At 29.4% G+C, this 26261-nt stretch overlaps 1 protein-coding gene across 2 annotated transcripts in view; it reads right to left on the bottom strand.

Annotated features, from left to right (window-relative positions):
• Window positions 1-26261, bottom strand: part of Brd8 (Bromodomain containing 8) — an 87396-nt gene that overhangs the window by 36312 nt on the left and 24823 nt on the right. Inside the window, exons 6-11 of one of the 2 annotated variants that reach the window (XM_075370898.1) lie at window positions 23876-24053; window positions 21627-21782; window positions 16470-16733; window positions 12392-12492; window positions 6142-6279; window positions 457-564 (exon numbers count right to left, since the gene is read on the bottom strand). In XM_075370898.1, coding sequence (XP_075227013.1) covers window positions 457-564; window positions 6142-6279; window positions 12392-12492; window positions 16470-16733; window positions 21627-21782; window positions 23876-24053 — 945 coding nt within the window. The remainder of the gene's footprint in view (window positions 1-456; window positions 565-6141; window positions 6280-12391; window positions 12493-16469; window positions 16734-21626; window positions 21783-23875; window positions 24054-26261) is intronic. The other variant, XM_075370899.1, reaches the window with a different exon arrangement.

Below are 26261 nucleotides of genomic sequence, written 5' to 3'. Positions count from 1 at the left end.
AATTCCTACCTACATAACCAATATGTAATATGAAATTCTACACCATACCTCCAGTGAAAACCATGTACATATTGCTTACCCTCTCTATAAAAAATGTTTGCTGTATATATATATATATATATATATATATATATATATATATATTTTATGCTTGTTAATTGTTATGCAAATAAGCAAAGAACAACCATAAGTTGAAGAATATAATTTTAAAATTGCAACAAAAAGTAAATACAAACAACAATCTAAACAGTGGCTGAAGAAATAGGTAGGGCTGAAAATAAAAATAATAATTGGCCTTCATAAGAATTATAGGAACCACGAACAAACTAATTTATTCCAAAAGTAAGTTAAAAATACTCTAATTAGATAATTACAAAAAAAGAACTAAAAAAGCTACCTATATTTAATTAATTAAAAGTACAAAATATACAGAACAACAATAAATTAAATACTTACATCAGATGGTGTTATTGGGTGACAAGTATCATCATTAGATGGTGAAATACCTACACTAACTTCATCCTCTAAATTCTCGTTTGAACCATCATGGTGAACAGATATCACCTGAAAGTTGAGTACAATCAATAACAAGTACCAGCAGATAACTTAAAATAAGCATTGAGAATATTAACAATGAAAACAATTCTATTTTAGTTATTATTTATTCTCATTTATGGATAAAAAATATTTTAACAATAAATTTCTTACACATGGTTTTCGCTGGTATATTTTAATAATTAAAATATTTTTTTAACCACCTTACCAAGAAAGAGGTATTTTCTCAAGATCTTTCGGGTTTTTCAAACCAACATCAGGAGAGTAAAAATATTATAAGTGAAAAATTAAAATGAGACAGTCATGACTGTTTGAATGTCAACAGTATACTTACTCATCATTAACTCACCCATTACACAAATAACAAGAAAGCTGAAAATTTTCAAAGTTTTTTTTAAAGAGATATTTAGAAAAAGTAAGCAAAGATTGTGTTACCAAATTTTAGCACACCAACAACCAGATAGGTTATTACTGTACAAAAAAGCACAAAAACAAAATCCTATAAAACAGCAAAATGTAAAAAAGCAATAAAAAATTATTGTAGAAAGGCTGTAATAAATAAAAAAGGCAACAATTTTTTTGAAGAATGGCATACAACAAATTCAAATGACTGTAATGGGTTTTAAAGGGATTCCAAAAACAAAACAAACAATTTCATTTTTTTTAAAAATACATCAGTTAGAAATTTAAACTAACCAAAAGATTGAAAAAATATAATTAATGTTAAAATTTTTTAACAATATAACAATTCCTTTCTTTTATTTTACCCCTATATATGTTTTTTCAAGCATTCGCTTCGTTAATTTTAAAATTATTTAATTAATTTTATTGATGCCTAATTAATAAATAAACACTATGGAAGAATGTTTTTTAACCTTACATGACTACGTACACTTAAGGTAAATCACTATGAGTGTACAGGACTTCTAGCAAAAAGAATAATAAATGAAAAGATAACAAAATGCAGTCAAAAGTTTAGCAGATTTAAGAAATTTAGATAGTTCATCAATTTCAGATTCATAGCTATACAAAATACTATCAATAATTAAATTAATTGAAAAGTGCTAAGTGAAACTGATAACTTAAAACCTACCAGAGATGATCATCTTACTATAAAACTACCATTAAGAACTGATTTTTTCATCATACATCCCAAGGAGAAAAAAAGGGACACCAAGATGTTTCTCAAAACCAGCCAATCTTTCTCCAGTTGAAATGTATAACTGAAATTAATCAGAAATAATACAGAGTTATTTCCTCAGAGATCAGCAATTTCCCTTAAAAGTACCCCTAGAGTAATCAGAATTTAAGTTCCATTTTCCTTCTGAACCTGTTTTAAACATAGCTTGAATGTTCTTCAGCACAGAATATTGCAACATGTGATAAAAAAAACAAAGCTGTATTAGGGGTGAACTTAGAAAATCCCCAAACATTTTGTGATTCAAGCATAATAGAAGATAAAATTCAGCTATAATAATGAAAGTAAACTCAATAATATATAAAAAAGCGGGTCTTTTCTTTTAACCCCCTATAAAAGATGTAATCTGGTTTAATAAGTACAGATTAATTCCTTTAGATATTTATATAACATTGAATAGAAACTAGAAATTTAGCATAGATAAAGACAAGATTTATTAAAAAATATTTCATTATTCTCCTTTAAATCATCCTTAAAAAGCAATGAAATAAATGAAGGGATTTTTCCGTTTAGTATTATACATTTATATTCTAAAACTGCTACAACCATTTAACTTGTTAGTGAAGTATTACTAAGATAATAAATTTATACATAAATCAGAAAGCTCCCAATAATCCCAAATAGCTAAAAAGATCAAATTTGGAGTAATTAATCTGCAGTGAAAAACACAGCAAACATTTTGATAAAATATTAGCGACACTTTGTCTATCATGGTATAAATGATAAATTTTATGAATATACAGGAGTCATTCTAATATAAAACAGTAATTTTGGCACACAGACTGAGGAAGAACAGTGAATGTGGGGGACGCTGCAGATAATTAGTTGGAAATGTGTAGAGGGGAGCAAATGGCCAGCTATGCCCGTAGGTCACATTCCCATGTCAGTAGCAGAATGCTTGAACAGGAAGTAACATCGTCTGTTATGGAAAGAATTATAATCTAATATCTTCCCAATGAAGGTATCAAATCCAGGCCTAGTTTGGAGATGCTACCCTGCAAAAAACTTAAATTATGATTGGACCAAAAATTTTGAAATGGCAATGATACAGTAAAGAATGAAAATCACGAACATTGTCCAAATATCAGCGTCAATGACGACAACATTTAGGCTATTTATGGCCTTATGGAAGGTGACTACTGCATAAACATCATTGAAATTGAATCAGAAGTGGACATAAGTATTGAGAGTATACTTACAATGTTGTCAGACACTCTTGGATACAGAAAAATGTTGCCAAGGTGGGTTTCATGTTTTCTCACTGAGGCACAGACAAATGTCTGGAAAGACATCTGTCAGCGGCTTCTGAAATCATTTTTAGGAAGAAAGAGAGGCATTCTTGGACCACAATGTGACCTGTGACAAAATGTGGGTCCACCACTACACCCCGGAAAGAATGAGAACAAGTACAGAATGGTGGAAACGTGGGGAGGAGGCACCAATCAAGGCCAAGTAATGCTTGTCAGCTGGAAAAGTTCTGGCAACTATGTTTTGAGACTCAAAAGGTGTGCTGCTGATTGATTTCTTGCATGAATGAAGGATGGTAAATGCAGCATACTACTGCCACTGTTGGATGACATCAAGGTGCTTATCATGACAAACAAAGCTGACAACCGATTCACAACATCCTCCTTCATGACAACGCACGGCTACATACAGTGGCTCAGACTTATGATAAACCGGCTAAAATTTATTGGACACCTCTTGAACATCCACTGTACAGTCCAGACATATCACCATGTGATTTCTACATGTTTGGTGCTGAAAGAAGCTTTAGGAGTGGAAAAATTCAACAATGATATTCCAGTCAAGCATTATGTCTGCAGTTAGTTGTGGGGATGGCCATCTTGTTTTTTTGATGAAGGGATCAAGCAGCTGCCTATCCTGTGGAGAAGATGTATTTCTATTGAAGGAAACTATGTAGAAAATAAGGTAATTTATAATTTTATCTGACATCAATAAAGCTATGTAAATAAACCGGTTTATATTAGAACGACCCTCGTACTTATAACTCTATTTAAGTTAAGTATCTGAATGTTAACATAGTATGAAATGATTCAATAAAATATAAACAATAAGCAATCCAGAGAGGCAAATAGAATAGAAATGAAATCTATTGATATTTTGTATTTCAGGATATTTGAAAATTAGGCTGGTTAGTAAAGAAATACTTCATTTATTTCTTTACTTTAATGAAGATAATATCTTCATTATATTATAACATCTGTGGCCAACTCGTGTAATTGTGTCTGCATTAGTTACGTTACATGAAAATATTTTTCTTTAGCTATAGATGAGAGAACTGCTAATACTGACACTGCTCAATTAAGTATTTTTGTGCATTATATCAAGAAAAAGTTTGATGTTATTGAAGAACTTTTAGACTTGCAGTAATTAAAAACAGCGAAAGGCGTATATATCTTTAATTAAATAAAATCAGTCATTGAGAACACTAACTTACAATGGGATAAATTAGATAGCATATGCACAAATGGAGCCCAGCTATGATTGTTAAAAAAAAAAGGTTGTTTATCACTACTCGATAATTACTTGAAAAGAGGCATTTCTAAGTAACACTCCAAACTGCATAGGGAGGCACTTTGCGCTGAAGATATGAATTTATCTAACGTTCTTGAAGTGGCATTGTGGTATATTATAAAATAAATGGGGTATTATTAAAACAGGATTCGATCACGCATGCTTAATCGCTGAGAATTTTGTTGCTTGTTTCCCCGAAGAGGTGGAAGAAGATTAATCCTGTATTGTAAAGTACGCCAGCTTTCAACAGGCAAGGTACTTGACAGATTCTGGAATCTTCATAAAAGCATCTTATATTTTTTGGAAGAAAAAAGATGAACTGCACAATGATTGCTTGCTTCTAAAAAATGAAGATTGGTTGTGAGATCTGGCGTTTCTTACAGATAACAATTTAGTAAAGATTGCTTGTTTCTAATGTTATAGTTCTACATCTTTTTTTATATTAAACAATTTTTCTCTTTTATTAAACAATTTTAATGGAAAAAAGATACACTTCAAACAAATGACAGAGTTAGCGATCAAACTTGACACCTTCCTAATTATGATAGGCATGAAATCTTAATTTATAAATTAAAAGTCTCATTTGTAACAAGATTTAATGATTTCCAAAAGAACAATAAAAAAGTTATAAACTTTTTACAAACCCCTTTCCTATTGTTACTGAAGTCTTGTGCCTCTACCCTTATGAAATTCAAACATAAATAAATGATCTTCAGCACCATAACATTCTTAAAAACAAATAAAGTAATTTGAATGCCAGGTAGTGTGACAATTATACTGAGTTTTGGAAATTTCTCTCAACTACTGATTTCCCAAATTTCTAAGAGTTTGATCTGAAATTTTGTTATAAACTTGGCTCCACATTTGTTTGTGAAGTTATTCACGATTATGAATATGATAAAAAATAAATTCTGATCAAAGCTAACTGATTCTAATTTAAAAAACTTGTTACTGTTGGCTTCTTCAAAAATTAACCCAGATAAAGTTGAAATTGTAAAAACCCTTGCAAATTCAAAAAGCTCATTTCTGTTGAAATAGTCTGTTTTTAAAAACAATTTCGTAGAAAAATTTATTTTTTGTAAGATGATATTTTTTCTAAATAGTCTCATTATTAATTTTGCTGTAATTTACATCTGTAACAATTGTGCATCTGTGAACTATTTTTTTTACAATTCACAATTATATTTTGTAATATAGTAGCAATGTTAATATTCAACAGCCAATGACTCATTGTAAAATTAAATATTTTGACTCTTATTAAATCAAGATATCTATATATTTTTTTTAATATAACATTACCATCATAAATCTGTATGATACCTAATTAAATTAAAATATATCTCATATGAAATATGTTACCTGTATATCTATAATCGTCTGAATAAAGTTATTTTTAACAGAAAAGTTTTATATTTAATTTTTTTATTTTTCTTCTCCCTAATATGATATTTAGGGTAATATTTAAAAAATAAATCTGTTAAGAAAATTATCACATAAGACAAAAGTAAAGTCATAAGCTTAAAGATAAAGGAAAGATAGAGGATGGAAAGAACTTGGTCATGAAAATGGCACTCTTAAGATTCAATGTTCAAGAAGTGACACCTTACTGAAAAAGGTTGGCCACAGATGTATATAGGTTAATAAGAAGTAAGAAAAGTTATGGATAGAATAGAAAGGTTCAGCTACTTTAAGGCATTCAGGATAATTTTATTATTACAATAAGGAAGTGAAAACTGTAAAATTTGTAAAAAAAATGACCATATATCTCTTTTATCATACCATTGATTCTTTTATAAGAGACAAAAAAGTAAAAAATAAGCATTATAAATTGAAATTTTATTTTCACTTACACCAGACTGATTAGGTCCAACCACTATCATTTCGACTGCATGCGAGTCAAGTTCACAAAGATCATCAATCTGATCATCCAGTAAATCAGATTCACCAGTTTGATTATGCGTAGTATCACTCTCTACAATCACTTCATCCTTATTATATAAAAAAAGATATAAACACATAATTTAATAAATATCAAATATTTTCAAAGTAAACAAACATCAATGCAAATATTTACACAGTCACTGAATTGTATATTTAATCTATTCAATGGATATAATTTAAGAATATAATTTTCATTCTCTCCTGCAATTTTTCAAAGCTAAAAGGTACACACTAAAAGTAAGGGAATATTACTGTTAACAAGCAACAAGCAACAGTTAATCAGTTCATACTTCATTTATTTTCCTAATGTGCATGTGGAAATCTATTCAATTAGTGAACAATAAGCAATCCCCTCATGTTCTAATAAGATGAGGTGTAGTCTTGTACAGACTCTGGCCGACTATACCTGAGATGTGTAGTTAGTTGTACCCAAACCACCAAAGTACACCGGTACTGTCTAGTACCGGTAACCACCAAATTACACCAGTATCCACTTTCTAGTTTTCAAATCCATATAAAAGCAACTAGCCTCTACTAGGATTTGGACCTCAGAATCTTCGACTTCAAAAATCAGCTATTAAACACAACTGATTTGGGACAATTGAACCAGTAATACCAGCCCTGTGAGCTAGATCATATCTAAATATGAAAAATAGCGTAACTAGTTTATTAGATATTATACAGTGGTATAATATCTAATGAACTAATCTATCTAATGAAATCTAATGTACTTTCTCAACACAGTTAGTAATGATAGCCACAGTGATAAACACAATTCCACCACCAGATGTGAAGGTCCACAATATATTTTTTAATGCAAAAAGTTTTAGTATTCCAGAAAAACACTGAGAATTATGTAAAATTATGAATGTAATAGAAATGAGTCAAGGAAAGAAAGGACAAAGGTGAAGATCAAAAAAGGCCAATACAAATCTACATGTTGAAAAAACCTTGAGACAGAAGACCTTGTTTAAGAAAAACTATGCTTTATGATTAACACTCTTGCATGGAATTTCCAGATATTTCACAGATAGAGTGTAAACTATGTTATTGAAAAATAACAAAATCATACACTATATGCAAGACAGATCCCAGAAATTTGAATGATGTTGGATGCTGGTTATAAATCGGTTAGGTGGACTCTAATAAAATGACACAATTTGAATGTAACTGACACTGATTTGACATCTTTATTGTATAGATTGACACTGTTGGTAATTGTATACCATTACACTAAAGAAACCTTATGATTAATTCATAACCAATCAACATTATGTCCACTTCATTAACTCAACTCAACTGCCAGAACAAAACACGAATATGGGAATGGCAGAACTCCCCACAACACCACACACAGAGAGAAAAATATCCAACATGCCCCTCACTTTGAAGGAACACCTTCAAAAAATAAAATTAATTACATGAATGTCAATAATACAACAGACTACATAATAAAAAAGTAAGACATGTACATAATACACAAAAAAATCATAATGTAACAATAAACTTATTGTTTTGGTAATGGACATATTTTTGAAATTGGTCTTTTTAATGTTCCAGATGAAATAAGTGTGCACTTTTCTATCATTTTCAGGATGTATATTGATGACACTAACCATTTTCAACTGGAGTGGAGGGAGGTTGTCCTTTTTGATGACGACCAAACTGTTTTCTTGCAGATCTGGAGTAGAGTTTTCCATTTTGATCATTGCTGAAGATTTTTCAGGTACTCATTGGACCAACGAGACCAGAAGTGCTACAATTGTTGAATCTGTTTGCCAGTGAATAAGTCTATTTACAGGAAACTGTTGTAAATTCAGTTCTGGGTGGCTTCTAAAGATATCACCTATTACAAAATATGCTGGTGTTAGAGGAAGAAGATCAAAAGGGATGTCCGATACTGGAGTTAAGGGTCAGGGATTTACACACATGCCTCAATTTGAGCCAGTAAACTCTACTATTGTCAGACTTAGTACAGATTACTCTTTTCATGTGACTCTTGACAAGTTTGATTGATGATTCCCAGAGCCTGCCAAAGTGTGGAGCACTGGGAGGTTGAAAGTGCCATTGAATATCTTCAATGGATGAAACTTCTACAATATGTAATTGAAAATTTTCAGTTCTGAATAATTCCGCTAGCTGAATCAGCTCTTTCTGGGCCCCGACATAATTTGTTTCATTGTCAAAATATATTTCAATAGGTTTGCCCCTTCTTGTGATGAGGCATTTCAGCGCTAAGATGAAAGAATCTGATGATAAATCTTCAGGCAACTCTAAATGAATGACTTTAGTGCTGAAACAAACAAATAATGATATGTAACACTTCCGAGCTATGACTCCATGTTTTCTGGATAATTTTACCCAAAATGGTCTATAATAATCAATCCCAGTGATTACAAATGGTCTAAGACTTGGATTTACAAATGATTTGGGTAGGTTTCCCATTACCTGGGTGATCCCCTTGGGATTTGCTTTGAAACATTTTACACACTGATGAAATAGTCTATGATCTAAGTTTTTCCTCCAACAGGCCAATATTTTTGTCTAATAATGTTCAGTAGTGATTGTGGCCCAATATGCATATTTTTGACATGGACGTGTCAGGTTATCAGATCAGTCAAGAAGTGATTCTTTGGTAAAATGATGAGATTCCTTTGGTCAGAATGGAGGCTGGAATTCTGTAAATGACCTCAGACTCTTAGTGCATCGTTATCATCAAGATATGGATTTAATGGTTTTAGTTAACTATTGTTTTGAATTGGTTTCAAGTTTTTAAGATCACTGATTTCCTTGAAGAAGGCATTATGTTGTAGTAAATTTCATTAATTCAGATAAAAGCAATGCATCACATAATTCTAACCTTGGTAATGATAACTTTTTTAATGGAGCTACTCTTGATTTTGATGTAATTAAATTTACCGTGATCTTGTTTGATGCATCAATGGATTTCAGATAAATACAGATTCAGATGCATCCAAAAAACCCATGTACTTCAACTTGACGAATTGATTTTGTCTTCTTGTGAGGAGGCACCTGGGAATTTCCAGAGTGGCCAATGACTGAATGGATTCTTAAAATGAATTTGAATTCCAGTTTTTTAGCAAGTCCTTTGGAATCTCATCATCCCAACCAACCTTGCAAGACCATAGATTTTGCAATGACTACAACAGGCCCGAGTAATATATTCTAAGTAATTCCGAGTAATATTCATCTGATCACAGCTAAGATTGTTCATTTTGTTGGTTTTTGACATTGGCTTTCCTTGTTGAATAAGAACTGAAATGCATCCTTTACAGGATTCCAAATTAGTCCCAAAATTTTAAGTCTAGGATTTTGATCGATGTTGTAATCAGTCTGACATACACCTTCACACGGAATATTGGACACTGGTTCTTGATTATTTGCACACCACTTTCTGAGGTGAATCCTTCACAACTAGCAAGATCAATTAGATCTCTCTGAAGTTGTTTTTTGCTTCTTGATGTGAAGATGCACCTGTCATAAGATCATCCACATAAAAGTTGTTTATCATTACAAGAGATATGATTTAGACCCTGAAACTTCATCTGATATTTCTTTCTGTCATATGCCCTATGTTTTTGTATTCTCTCATGAAGTTAATGTACTGTAATTTCAATTCAGTGTTTGGATTCAGACGTATCTTCAAGCGAAAAGAAACCTTCACACTGCAGTAGTTCTTGATTCACTAAGTTGGTTTACATCACCTTTCAAAGGGATCTTCACACAGTATCTTCCATTCATAATTTTTATGATATTATTTTCATACAATTCTTCAAAAAGTTTGTCATTTCCTGTAAATTGTTTTTCAGTAGAGCTGCAGTCTTCTAATTTCCAAAATTTTTTAATGTTTTCATTGATGTGATCTGAAGTGGATAGATTGCATACAGATGTTAAAACTGTTGAATGCTGATTGATCGATATTTTATCAGAAATTACCCAGCCAAACAGGGTATTTCGAAATGTTGGATTTGATTCACTTGCTTTAATGTTTCCTTCACATAAGACATAAAATAATTCTGCACCAAGAAGTACGTCAATGTCATTGTTTGTGGAAATCTGGATCAACCAGTAGCAGATTCTATGGTAATTTCAAACTTAATATTCTGATTTGAACTGTGGGTAACTGTTGAGTGATGGTTGGTAAAACTACACACTCGATATTTGCTGCAAATCTGTTCACTCTTGATTTAATAACACATTCCACAGAATGGTTGCGATCTTGCCTACACCATTAACTTGTAACATGTTTTTCTTTGATGGTAGTCTTAAAAGCTTAGCAGTTTTCTCAGTGATAAAATTTGACTGCGAACTGCTGTCAAATAACATGTGACAAGAATGAGAATTCTCATGTATATCTAACACTAAAACTATGGCTATTGACAGCATGACAACAGGGTTGGATTGCTTCAAACTAACATGATGTGGGTATTATTGTTTGCTATGTAATTACCACTGGGGGTGATTCATCACCATTGGCAGATATCTTATTTTGTGTAACGCTAGAATTAGGTCTGATGTAATGCAGCAAACTATTATGTTTTTTGCCACAATGTTTGCATGAGGCTGCGTAACAGACCACAGCTTTATGCTGACTGTTTAGACAGTTGAAGCACAGATCATATTTTTTAACCTCAAGTTCACAGTCAGGAATTAATAACATTTTGAAAGCTTCACAAAAATAAATTGGGTGTTATAGCTGATTGCATAAAGAACAATTTTTTGTACACATGACAATTTTCGGATAATGTATTATTTTTTGAAAATTATTTAAATTTTAGTATTTGCACCTTATTTGGTAACTGATTGTTAATATGCGATTTATGAAACTTGCTAGTTTCAATTAATTCCATAACTTAACATTTATGTGCAGAAATGTTTCTAATTCAGACATTGTTGACAACTGATTATTTCTGTTATTTTCACATTCGTGTAAGGTAGCCAAATCTAATTTGGTAGTAATTATATGAATTAAGAGTATATCCCGTTGCTGAGTTGGTTGCCCTAATCCTGCTAGAGGATGTATATGTTTTAATGCACTGTCTAAAAGCTTTCGTAATGAAAAAGAATTTTCTCTATCTTTTTTAGAGAGGTTGAATAGTGCACTTACATATTTATTAATTAAAAACCTTTTATTGCCATATCTGGCCTTTAAAAGTATCCAAGCAACCTTATAATTTTCGGTTGAACTTTCTAAACATGATAAAATTTCAGCTGCTTCACCCTTTAAAGAACATCAGAGATAATTAAATTTATGAATTTCTGACATTTCATTAGAATAATTTCATTTCAGCAATAATAAAAACTGTCTGAAAATTTATGTCTTAATTATTATAATTTAGAAAAGATCACAAGATTACGCCGAACACAATTTTGAAGAATTAATTGTAAATCATTACATTGTCACAAAATTAGAATTTTGTTTGCACTTGAAAATAACAATTTGCATATCTATTTTGGTAAAAAAGATCCATCCAGGAGGACCAACGGATGATTTATAAGTCGGTTAAGTGGACTGTATAATAAAATGACACATTTTGAATGTAACTGACACTAACTGACATCTTTATTCTATAGATTGACACTGTTGGTAACTGTATATAATTACACTAAAGAAACCTTGTGATTAATTCATATCAACGTTATGTCGTCTTCATCAACCCAGCTTAACTCAACTGCAAGAGCAACACACACTATCAAGGGAGTAGGAGAACTCCCCTCCACACCATATACATAGAAAAATGTCTATGCATCAGTTATGATATAGGAAAAATATGCCTATGAATAAAAAATATGTTTCATAAAACCATACTGATAATGTATTAACTACATACAAATTATTTCTTTAAGCTATCTCACAAGATTTATCATTTTAACCAAAATTAAAAACCAAAACTATAACCATAATTCCTATTCCCCATATTTATAATATACTTAAATGTAATGAACTTGAAATCAAACATTCAAATCAAACAATCTTAACAATTTTTTTGCAACTTTTATAATGCTCTGTACAAATTAGTTTTTAGTTAATTTTCACTCAATCACATCAAATTATTACCCAAACTAGAATAAATAGATTAAAATGGAGTACTACATTAAACATTAATAATGGATAACAAACTTAATAACATAACTTACCGGTACTTCAGTTTTAATTTTATTTTCCATAGAAGCTGGCTGCTGTTGAGCAGTTTCAACAATTATCTCGACTGGTTCAGCTTCAGATTCTATATCTAAACATGTTAAATAAATAATAAATTAGTGAATATTATTATGATCAAATTAAAAATTAGTTATATTATTACAGATGTCATTCTGCAAAAAGGCATTATAGATGCATAATTGTAATCACTTATAAGGGGGTGTAATAGAGCCTATTCAAGGAAATTATTATGTCCATCATTTTCACTCTTTAAAGCTTGCAAAAGTTAAAAGAAATCATGATTCCGAGGCACAAGTAAACAAAACTTTTGTTAAATAGTTAAATTTAGATTATTATTAAATATTTTTTATGATGAATCTCAATACAAGCTAAGAATTTATTCTAAAATCTAAATCTAAAATAAAACATAACTTGGATGAATTTTTAAAGTTTCTCTCAATTGAAAAGCAACTAGAATAGGTTAAATTTCCATCAAACCAGTCAAATGACTGAAGACAAAAAAAAAAATTTTTAACTGAGCCGGCTCCAAAATTACACAAATTATGAGTAACACTATCAAAGTGCGTTGTTCGAATAACAATTCAAAAACGCCTGAGATTTCATAAGTTATAAAATAAGAGAATTAGCTAATTGTATAAAACTTGGAACGCTATCAGTCTATTGGTTTTTTAGTAACAAATGATAAAGTCAAGGTTCACAATAAAAACTAAAAAAAAAAAAAAAATGGTATCTTTTGTCGTTTTCACCATGAACTTAGAAAATTAGAAAAAGAGAATAATTTAATATCATCTAACAACATTAAATAATTAAAAAGTTAATCTAGTTTTCTTTGAAATTTGATGGATAATTTTATTTTTATATTACCTCAAACTGAGTGTACATACTTCTACGTCAGTAGCAGATTCTTCTTCATAATTGCGAAATTAAGCAAAAATATATTAGCGTTTCATCGGTTAACTTTACATATTTTTAATATTGATATATACTAATTTTCAAAATATATTTAATGAATTCATCCACAAGCTACGTATAAAGAATTTGCTAATAACAAATAAATTAGATTTATTTTTATTAATTTAATGTTGCTTAGCAACATTTTAAATAAATGTTGTTTCTCAGCAACATTTTAAGTTTGAATTTATTTTCTATTATTATTTTATTAACTTCAAACGCCTCAACGATACATTTGTTGTTCTTTGATTATAATCATGTGGAAAAGGTGTTTTCCTTGTATATTTTCTAACATAAAGTTAGAAAAACCAAATGTCACATCTAACGAAGAAATTCCTGATGACCAGTCAGAAGATGATATTGAAGCAGATTTAATTGAATTAAAAAAAATTGCAGAACTTTATAAAAATCAGGCGAAAAACGATGAAGATTTAAAAGTCAAAATGGATATATTAAATTCGAAACTGGATAACTTATTATTAATTTGAAGAGAAATAAAAAAAAATTATTGAAAAAAAAATTTATTTTTAAATAAAAATTTAAAAAAATATAAAAAAATTAAAAAATAAAAAATTAAAAAAAAATTAAAAAATTAAAAATTAAAAAAAAAAATTAAAAAAAAAAAAAAAAATAAAAAAAAAAAAAAAATAAAAAATAAAAAAAAAATAAAAAAAATAAATAAAAAAAAAATAAAAATAAAAAAATAAATAAAAAAAAATAAAAATAAAAATAATAATAATAATAATAATTAATCATGGATAATATCACGGAATACCGACAGTACTGATTATTTAGAACTGAAACAATTATTAATTAATGCATTTAATGTACACTCTACATCACATAAATTGTCTTCAATTTGGGCAGTTGATGCAGTCACAGTTCAACAAGTATGAAAAGGAGGTACAAAAAAAACGAATATGGAAGTATTATATTTATTGGAAGAATACACTGTACCTTGCAGTATTGTTAAAGAACACATGATTCTAATAGAATTAAATTTAAAAAAACACACCGAAAGTAATATTATTTTCAAAAATCATTATAGCTGTGCAACATCCTTTCTTTCTTATCTAAAACCGGAAATTTGACGTACTTGCGACAGAATGTTTTATATGAACTCCATTGCATACACAAATGATAAAACAATATATTTTATTACAATGATTATGTAGATAATTTTATATATGAATTATTTTTTTTTAAATTTATTAACACGTGCTTAGGAATTAATACATCATAATTCTTGATAAAATTAGAATTACAACACCGTTGTAAAGAAAAATTTTTAAGACATCTAACATTAAAGTCGCTTAAGGTCTTTATGTACAAAAATAAATCTATTAGCGATTATTAAGAAAAATACAAAATTAGTAACTTTAGACAATCAACAAAAAATCGTTAATAAAAAAATGATGGTAGAATTACTAAAAGAAATTCATTTAAAAAACTTTTACAAATATTTTATAAGCGTAAAAATATGATAAATAAAAATCGAATTATGATAAACAAATTATGAAAAATAAATATGCATTTTCAGTTATTAATTTTTTGTTTTGTTTTGTTTAACCTACGAAACCACTATTAGGTGGTATCGTTTCAGAGGATGAGATGAATGATTTGTAGCGAGTGTGAAAATGCCATGCCTAACCGGGATTCGAACCCGGAATCTCCGGATTAAAGGCGGACGCTACCACTTGCACCACGAAGGCTGGCGCGAGAAAATACCTTACTCTTGAGAAAGTATACGTAAAATAACGAAATACAAACAAGTAAAATTTGAACATCGTGATTGGATTAAGAAAATGTTCAATTTAAATTATTCAATTAATATTTAAAGCTTCATAAATTCAAATTATTGTAAGAAAAACATTTTCATTATCTATCATAGATTCTATTAACAATGGATAGTTCATTGTATATCAGTGACTGAAATTGTTAACAAACATCTTTCAACAATTTAAAAAATTTTAAACTATATTTTTTAAATTTCATTCCACAATGAAACGTTTTGATGAAATAGCGATTTCTGAGAATGCTTTGGAAAAATACCGGAAAAGGGTTGATAGTTTTTTATTTCAAATCTGCCATACGGTTTTTAAACAGGAATTCACTGGTGCCGGAACTCTGTTTCAGTACTGCTTTTTAGAAGAAATAAAAAATTATTCTTTCAAATAATTTTTTTTTTTAACTTGGCTATGTTTTATTTTAATACAAAAAATATACCTCAAATTATAAAAATCAGGTCATATGAAAATGGTCTTTGCTTTTGGATATCTGTAGGCGACCAGTAAAAGCCCACCGGGCTAGTTTAGTGGTTAACTCGTCATCGCAAATCAACTGATTTTGAAGTCAAGAGTTGTAAGGTTCAAATCCTAGTAAAGGCAGTTACGTTTATACGGATTTAAATACTAGATCGTGGATACCGGTGTTCTTTGGTGGTTGGGTTTCAATTAACCACACATCTCAGGAATGGTCGAACTGAGAATGTACAAGACTACACTTCATCTACACTCATACATATCATCCTCATTCATCCTCTGAAGAATTATCTAAACGGTAGTTACCGAAGGCTAAACAGGAAAAAGAAAGGTCTCTAATTATTGAACAACCCTTGTAGAAGCAATTATAAGTAACAGTATATATTTAGTTACAAAGTAATCAACAATAAAATCTAAGCTCTAAGAGTACTTCTGATACCATCAAAAGTATTTTTTTTCTTTCTAAAGCCTTGCTCATATATCCCCACCACAACATAATTGTAAAAGATAGAATTATTGACTAATAAAGGAAAAGCATGTACAACATAAAACTGGAAATGCATGAACTAACAATAGAAACAAAATATAGTGTTCACCCACATAGCTAGTGGTATCAATGATGTTAATCATGTTAAAAAAAAACCATTAGTTAAACATTGATCTCCATAGTGGTAGTAGTGTCTCAGCATTATCCAGAGATCCCGGGTTTGAATCCCTGTCAGCCAAGGCATTTTTCATAGACTAAAAAATTCCCATTTCATATTCTCATGTACAAGCTTCAAGCTTATATAGCAAATTAATCATTCACACAAAAAAAAAACAAAAATTAAACTTTACTAACTAGTCACAACTTCCATAGCTTCATCTAAAATGACAGGTGTTAATTCATCAACTTCTACTTTGATGTTAGTAATATTTTCTTCAATTTTTGTAGTTGTAGTTACAGGAGGATCTCTCAGTTCCTCATCTACTTCATCCAGTTCTTTCTTTTCTAGTTTATTTTCCAACTTTACTACTGGTTCTTGCTGCTGTTGTGGTGAATGTTGTTTAAACTGTGGCCTATAAGGTCTTTGGTGCTGAACTTGATCAATACGGCTGGATGATACTGAAAATTTAAGAAACTTACGTAAAAAATACTACAAAGAGAACTAAGCAATATACAGTGGTCAGTTTCTCAAGAACATCAGAGATAAGTAATTGGTGATAAGAACAACTGAGTTAAATACAATTTATAAATTGACTGATAGTCTATATTTACATGCATGCTATATCTTCCAGTATAGTATAAGAGATAGGCCAATTTTATTTATACAAAAAAATAGTAAAACAGTTAATAATATCAAATATTAATAAGAGCTATGTAAAGTATACATTATGGGACTGTACATTTGTAACTCTCAACTTCACATTACACTTTAAATGTTCTATTAGTAAGAGTGTGTGAAATACATACAAAGTGTAAATACTATACATATCACAGCATTAATACAGTATTGTGTATTGTTGGTACTTTATTGCCAACTTTGAAATAATAATCCTTCATATAATTTATTGTATTTTTATCATTAATAAAAAAAAAATATTATCATTAAAATATTATTGTTGGGTAAATTTCCAAATCTTTTTTAAATTTTTTAACAGCAATTTTTTACAAAAAATTATGTTTTTGCAGATTTTTTTACATCATCAAAAAAGAATTTGTTTTTTTTTACATTAAATAAGTACTTTTCTGACAAATGTAAAAATGTACCATTTCTAAATTCTAATTTCTAATTTTTCAAACTTTTCTTTGTTTTATTCAACTTATCTTATACCACTTTCTTCAGAATTAAATTCTCTACAAATTCTGTAAAAAAGTTTAATGTGTTTATTACCTATTTAAAGAAGTTATAATAAATGTCAAAATAAAATGCCAAATAAAAAAAAAAAACGGGGTTTTTTCCCAATTTATTGGTTTATATTCTAGATTTCTTAAAAATTACTGCAGATGCAGTTCAGGGAACTATTTTATTAGAGTTTTCAGGTTAATAACCATAAAATATTACTAACTCTGCCCATAAATTAACATTCTAAAAATTTCAATATGACCTCATTTAACCGGGGTAGCTGAAATCACAGCGAAATCTTTCACTTGCTGTAACTTGCGAACAAAGCATTTTAGAACATATCAATAATGAATGTTTTCCATTATTTTCAAAAGTAGAATAGATTAAGAAAATCCCAGAAGAACTTCATGATACATTCTATATATATAAATTTTTTTTTTTTTAATTTATATATAATTCATTAACATATTGACCACTGTGCTTATGAAATTTAGTATTACACAAAATTAAATTTTCAGTTGGTATTTAAGACTATAATTACATTAAAATAAATTGTTTTTGTAATTTGTGAATTTTGAATAAGTTGAAATTATGGTTTTATAAATTTTGAAATATTGACGAATACGCAAATTCTGCTGTCCAGTACTGGTCCGTACTTCAAAATTATTATACAATACATATATATATATTTTTTTATATCTTTAGAGCCACATATTTTTAGGATGTAAATGCTGCTGCATAACTATACTTAAAACAATAGCTTAAAATATTTTTTATGTTCTTGATACATGCTACCAGAATAACATGGTACAGTATTGATTTTGTTTTTATTGACTTTCTAAATGTTCTACAATAACTGTTTTGTAAAAATAAGTGGATAATTATCTGGTTTACAATTTAGATCCATGTAAAACAGAGGACATATCTCACCTAATCCTCACTTTACATTAAAAATCTTTTGATAAAATGTTTGTTTCTTTTTTACATTAAATATGTTCCATTAATTATTTTACTAAAATACTATAAATATCATAAAAATATGAAAGGAAATGTTAAAAACTATTTCTGATTAAGTGATTGCAGCAACACCCCAGATGTTTTTGAAATAATTTATGGTCTAAGCTTGAATCAGGACCCAGACAAATTAACATACAGATTTCAATAAAAATGAACTGTTTAGTTATGATGCCTTAACAAAGAGAAATAATTTCACTTTTATAAACTATCAAAATGTATATTCGGATAAATAAATACAGGACATTCAAAAAGTAACTGTACAGTATGCTTTAGAATTATGAGGTGCATTCTATTCTTTCGGATTTTGGTTGGTTATCCGGTGGGTTCGTTGGGCACTGCTCAGTAATAAACCAAGACGTCAGCTGTTGGGTTGTGGTTGAATGTGCTTCATTTCATTTTGTGTTGTTTCACTTATCAGAATCAATAATTGCGAGGAACATAATGGTTTTTTGGTAGAGAAATGTATTTTTCTCATTGAAAATGTCTTTCGTGAAGGAGACGAGTATACTGATTTAGTGAAACACAAGTTTTTCTGAAAAGTTTCTAAATACTCCTGTTCCTCACCGCAATGCAGTTTGAGCTCTTACCGAAAAATGTCGAGCAACAGGCACTGTTGAAGATTCTGATCGAAGTACAAGACCACCTAAACTAAACAAACAGAAACTGCTTGATATTTCAAATGCTATAGTTGAAAGTCCAACAAAGTCAATGCGTAATTTAGCACGGCAGCAAGATATCAAACTTACTACCACACATAAAGCTGTAAGAAAAGAACTTTTCCCTTACAAAGTAATATGTGTTCAAGAACTGAAACCTACAGATCATGGTAAGAGACTAAATTACTGTCAATGGTTTAAACATTATTAACCAAAATTCCATACGTACTCTCAACATTACATTTTGTTACAGATGAAGCGTGGTTTCATCTACGAGGGTATATTAGTTATACATGACGATTGGAGTACAAAATACACGACTAAGGTTGACAGCTAACCCCCATGAATTACATGAAGTGAAAATTGGAGTCTGATGAGGAGTGAGTAGAATACACATTGTGGGTCCAATCTTTTTTGAAAATACAGTTAATAGTGATCGTTATTGTGCTGTTTTAACAAACTTGAGTTTGTTAAAACTGAACTAATAAACTAATAAAACTGACTAATGAAGTCAGTTAAACTGACTTCATTAGTCAGTTAACAGAATTTGAAATCAATCATGGTTGGTTCCAACAAGATGGCACCACAGTATATAGCTAACAGGTCAATCACTTTTTAAGAAATGACTTTGATGAACAAATCATTTTGAGAGGTTTGTTCCTGCATGATCAACCAATCTGACTCTCCCAGATTACTTTCTATAGGGGGGGGGGGGGGGCAGCAAAACAAGCAGTGTATTGCAACAGACCATGTACAACTGACAAACTAAAAATCACAATAACAGCATATAAACAGTATGTCAGCTGATTAAAGTGTTTGAAAACAACTTGAAACACGTGCAGTGTTGTATTGATGTTGGAGGAGTTCATTTTCAATACCTTTTATAAACTACTCCAGTTATTGTAATATCTGTTTATATAAAATAATGAAATAGAAATATAAAATAATAATTAAGAAAGTTTCATCATTACACTTCCATAATTCCAGGGTACTGCAACTTTCCGGACACACTGTACAATCATGTATTATTAAAAGGTGATTATAGATCTTGAAAAAAAAACATTTGAGTATGTTCCAGCAACAATCAATACTTTCTAAACCATTTAAACACACAATTGAACAGATGAATAGCAGACATTAATACATCATAAGATGTTTTATAAAAATAAAGATATTTTTGGTTGCAAAAAGGCTAGAGGTATCAGTGATACCTCTTTGACATCAATTATTTAATGCAACATAATCAGGCCAAGTGGTGAAAAACCTGGATGAAGAATTTGATGCGACTGGATCTGCATTAAAAAAGAAAATCTCTATAAACAAAGAATAGTGTGTAACATAATGCAGATCTGAAAACATTATTTCAGAGGAAGTGCTATGCTACACAGCCCTAAATGTTCTGCCTGTTGTTATACAGTTTCATCTATGTTATCAAAATGCTAGTATCTGAAGGAATATTTTATGAAAGTCAAATGAGTTGGCTTTGTAACACTGGTAAAATAAACCACACACTTATTAATCATCAATCATTAATAAATATAAAAGATGATACCAATCACAATATGTAAATGAGCAACAAAGTACACTTCCATTAAAGTAAATATAAACCAACCAAATCTCATGAAATTCCATTGGGAACTACTGTACGGTGTTTAAGTTAATTAGTTCAGACATTTTTCTAGACAATAACGAAGTTTCTGTTAGTGGCACAACAGACTGATTCATCAAATTAGTTGAAGAATTTTGGTTTTTCAAATAATAGAGAAACAATCCAGATATGTGGCTTCAACAGGACAGAGGAAGCAATCACATGATTAAGTATTCAATGAATACAACTATTTGTTTCTAAGCCATGCAATTTCCAGTTACGACAATATTTTACAGTCTCCGAGGGTATTTTAGTGATCAACCTCCACAGAATAAATAACTCAGTAAAAAATTCATTAATATAATTTTTACGATTTTTCATGGACATATATTGTACAACAGAAAAACATAAGTCTCAAGTTAAAGAGAATGGTCAATCAAAATAATTAGTTATCTTTAGGACGTAGTGTTCGTACTCTATGGTTCTAGGGTATAGTTGAATGCTATTATATATAATTTTTTTTTAAAGTAATTTTTTTATGGACAAAAACATATTGATTTTTATAATTTTCATTTTCTTTCCCTCACTTTTCATTATATAACTATACAATAATACAGATTATATAGAAAATTAGTATAAATACTTTTTACACCCATCACCAAAAATAAATTACTTTCTAACTTAAAAAAGTGTTCTGAAGCACATAACATTTGCAGAAGGTTAGTAAAAGTTATATGTTTCTGTAACCAACGATATATAAGAAAAACATAAATATGATTATCATTATTTAAAATACAGCTGATTTTGCCTTTATGGACAATGCTCTAAAAAGTCTTATTTGTATACTTAAATAACATAAGTTCTGAAATTTAACTTAAAAAATAAAGTAATTCATAAGTAAAGCCTGTCACCATGAGGTGGTGGTTGTTCTGTTACTACTCCAGCTCCTGCTACAGGACTTCTAGATAAAATACTTTTTGAAGGACTTGTAGAATTATCGCTATCTGATACTGGTAAATGAATCATAGCCGGTGTTTCAAGTAATTTAGATAATGTTGTAGAGGTACCTATAAAGCAATATGATAACATTCATCAATCATAACTATTAATAAAAAAACAAAATGTTACATTAATGCTTTCATCTGATGCTATCAACTAACTTAAAATTTATTAAATTATACAAAAAAAGAAAAGAAAGAAAAAGTATGAAAACATTTTTTGTCTGTCTAAAAAATGTTCACAAACATAAGAATTCTCATTAACTACAAAATTTTTTAAATACAAATTCCAAGAATTAAAATTGGAATTAGATATAAAATTAAGGTAGCTGTTAAATTAATAATAATTGTTAAAGATTACAGAATTAATAATAATTAAGCAATAAAAATAATTTGGCATTCAGTATTAAACAAAAATAAAATTTTTCAGAGGTTTGTAAAAAGTTAAAACCAACTGATTTTGACAGCTACTTAAGTATTTTTATAGCCAACTATTACATATACTCATTTTAAAACTTTGCCCACAGAATACTAAGATGTGTTAGCAGAATCTGAATAATTTCTTCAGTATCCTATGTTTATGCACTATTTGTTTTAAAATTAATTATTCCTATTATTGATGTGTTCAACTGAAACAGATAATAAGGTGAAGAAAACCATCATGATCCACCAGTATTCTTAAATAACAGCTTCAATAAGTGTCATATATAATCAAACACACTCTATTTTTATATTCTTAAGAGTAATACGAATGGTCCAGGTTATTAAAATAAGGTTTTATTAAATCCTGATTGGATATCTACATTAGTAATTGTTACAAAGGTAGTTTGTCAGAAAATAATTATGATTTGGACGAGAAACAATATGCTAAGTGTTTTTGAAGAAAAAGTCTTTATGAATTGTTCAGTTTAAAAATAAAAGTAGATTTTTAAACTGAATCAGTTTACTGAAAAAAAAAATTAGTCCACCTCTAAAACAGTGAAGTATCCCAGAATTTTATTATTTTATATTTTTATGTGATTAGTTTTTAAGTACTGAAAAGACTAATAGCATTAAGAAACAACTAATAAATGATGGATGTTTAATAGTGAAGCCTGCTCTGTAACTTCCATTACAGCACAGTCATTGCAATTTCTATAGTTATTTCTTAACTGCGTTTGTTTAGAAATTCCGTTTAAATTATAAAAATTTATTTTTTTTGTTTTCTAAATTATTTACATTCATACTTTAAATTGTTAAATTTATTTTAAAGGAAATCTCATTTTTATATCTTTTTATTCCCTAGTCAAATTTTTCACTTGTTTCTTGAGTGGAAAACAAAATAAACTAAGTCGTTAGAGAGCACATAATCATTAATAACTCCATGTCAATTATGACACAATACAAAGCCCTACTGCCCGACAACCAGTTTATTGAGACATACACCGATATTACATATGCTAATTGGAACACTGATCATTCCTGTCGTACTTAAGAAAACTTTTTAATATTTAAATAATTAGGTGCAGTTCTACAGACAAAAAAAAAATATATATATATATATATTAAGCATCCTTATATATAATGTACATCAGGAGAACATTTTTGAAAGTATATGTTTGAAGCATAGCTTTATATGGAAGTGAAACTTGGATGATCAGAGTACCTGAGAAGAAAAGATTAGAAGCTTTTGAAATGTGGTGCTATAGAAGAATGTTAAAAATTAGATGGGTGGATAAAGTGACAAATGAAGAGGTGTTGCGGCAAATAGATGAAGAAAGAAGCATTTGAAAAAATATAATTAAAAGAAGAAGAAGGCCACATATTAAGACATCCTGGAATAGTCGCTTTAATATTGGAAGGACAGGTAGAAGGAAAAAATTGTGTTGGCAGGCCACGTTTGGAATATGTAAAACAAATTGTTAGGGATGTAGGATGTAGAGGGTATACTGAAATGAAACGACTAGCACTAGATAGGGAATCTTGCAGAGATTAAACCAGTCAAATGACTGAAGACAAAAAAAATATATATAATGTTTAAAAATATTAAAGATTTATCTAATAAACAAAAGTATCTTGATGCACTTAGTAACCTTGTCTACAATTCATAAACGAATAATAAATACCAACAGCAAGTACAAAAGTTTCTCCCAGTCCTTCTTTTTAATTTATCTGCAACTTACTAGTAGTATTGGCAGAAGATCGCACCGGTAATACTGGAGGTACCGGAGGTGCTGAATGTAATAAGCTAGATATAGTCGGTCCTGTACTGCGATGTAATAGGACTGGAGAAGGACTCTGTAAGAGGCTAGTCAACAATGGTGATGTCGGTTTAACTTCCACAGGAGTATGCGGATGAGACTAGTTGAAACAAAAAGTTAAAAAAGAAAATTAACAAACAATAAAACTATTAAGAATTAATTTTATTATTAACAAAAATGCACAAATACAACATTATAAAAAAACATCTCAACCCTCTCAACAGTTACCATTTATAATTCATATCAATCAATCTCAATCAGCATTTTATTAAGTTATATGTACCTTACTGAAGGTAATTAATGTGTTTCTAACAAATATCAAGATGCAAAATACAAAAATAAAACAACTGATATTAACACTAAAATGTAGAATATGTGGTATTTTAAAAAAAATTAAAGAAACAAAATGCTCTACAATTTAATGTAAAAATAAAAATAATATAATTCAGTAGTATTTCATAAATGTGTACATGTTCACCATAAAACATTCAAGCATATACCTGTAAAAATAGAATACCTATTATAAAATAATAATGATAAAATAAAATGATGATGATGATAATAAATAGTAATGATCATTTTTTGTAATGTTATATGTATACAAAATTGTCATGATTCTAAATTTTCTTAACAATAATGGAAAATCATATTATAATATTTCAATGTATATACTTTCTACAATTAAAATGACTACATTAGAAAAACTATATAACAGAATAAACTGAAACTGTTTGACATTTCAGTTCCCATTCTTGAGATAGAAAATATAAACTGTTTGAAAAGAATTTTCATTATTATAACCTTTTTTGTTTATTTCAAATAGTTCTGCTTGAAATATGTACAATACAAAAACACACTGTGGTAAGATTTTTATTTTCTGAAGATACAAAACTGACCAAAATATACCCATGGATGTTAAAACAGTAAGGTAAAAACTATATTTATCATGCAAACTTGATTGAACTGTATAAATTGGGCAGAAAAGTTTTCATCATAGTAAAAGACCATTGAAAAATTTTTCTGATGCTTTGCAAAATAGCAATAATGATTTTATTTGCAAGGATAAATGGATAAAAATTACTGAAATGTATAGTGCAATTATTGGTAATGTCCATTGTATTATCCATGATAAATGAACTACCACAAAATGTGTTCAAGGTGGATTCCAAAATGGTAGAATCAAAATCAGATACCTGAATTCACACTTGTACAGAACTTAAAAAAAAGTTTTTTTTTTAAGATTACATAACTTGTGATGAAACCTGGATCATCATTTTACACCAGAATCAATGTCAAGAGTATGGAATGAAAACATCTGAGTTTGCCTACCAGTAAAAACAAATCTGAAAACACAGTTATAGGACTTACCCGTCATGCAGCTAAAGCCGCATTCTGGCAAATTCCTAGAACTGCGCAGATTGTTTCTGATGCACAGCTTACACATCAACTTAATTTTAAAATTTATAATTTTATTTAAATATAATATTTCTTCATTTATTTAATTCAACAATTCTAATTAAAGGCACATGCATACTGTATCTATATCGCACAGGTGTGGCAGTACTAGCAGCAATGGTTGGCACTAACAAAACTATCGTAATTTCACAACTTACATAGAACAAATTTCGCTTGTACAATCGGCAGACTGGTGTAGCCGCAAAGCTTAACGCACAAGTACTGAGTCAACTGAACATTTGAGTTCGAGACCCAGCCACACCAAATTACTTTTTTACACATTAAATATTATTCATTTATTTAATTCTATTGCTCATCTGTCAAGTCACAACAAAACAGACAACTACAACAGTAGTAAGTCAGCACTTGTTGCTGACTAGTGACTAGTGACAAGTGGCTAGCACTTGTGGTGGTGAGAGGGGGTACTACTGATGCAGTATGCCCACTTAGCCAATAGTTTATTTAGAGTATATTTTGGGATGGGGTTGTGATTTAGCAAACTTTTTTTTACAAATATTATTTTTTAATCCTTAACAAATGAACCTAAGAAAAATAAGACCTTAATTAGGTGAAATCTCAAGATACTTAGGGTTACCTCTCTACATACAACCTCACCCCCTAGACCTTTTAAGTTGAAAATTTAATGGCATCAATTCCCCACATATAGAAGTAATCTGATCAAGTTTGGTGAAAATCCGTCTAGTAGTTCTTGAGATATAAGGTATTTAGAGGGCAACACCAAACACATACATGTACATATGAACATTAACATCCAGAAAATTACCATCCAGTTTGTTTTTTTTTTTGTTCCTTAGATGTCAAAACATCAAGATCTGGTGAAAACTGCATATGC

Source organism: Lycorma delicatula, chromosome 7, assembly GCF_047948215.1.
Source record: "Lycorma delicatula isolate Av1 chromosome 7, ASM4794821v1, whole genome shotgun sequence".
Classification (NCBI taxonomy): domain Eukaryota; kingdom Metazoa; phylum Arthropoda; class Insecta; order Hemiptera; family Fulgoridae; genus Lycorma; species Lycorma delicatula.
Note: the sequence above shows the minus strand (reverse complement) of the source record. Positions and strands in the feature narration are given on the sequence as shown.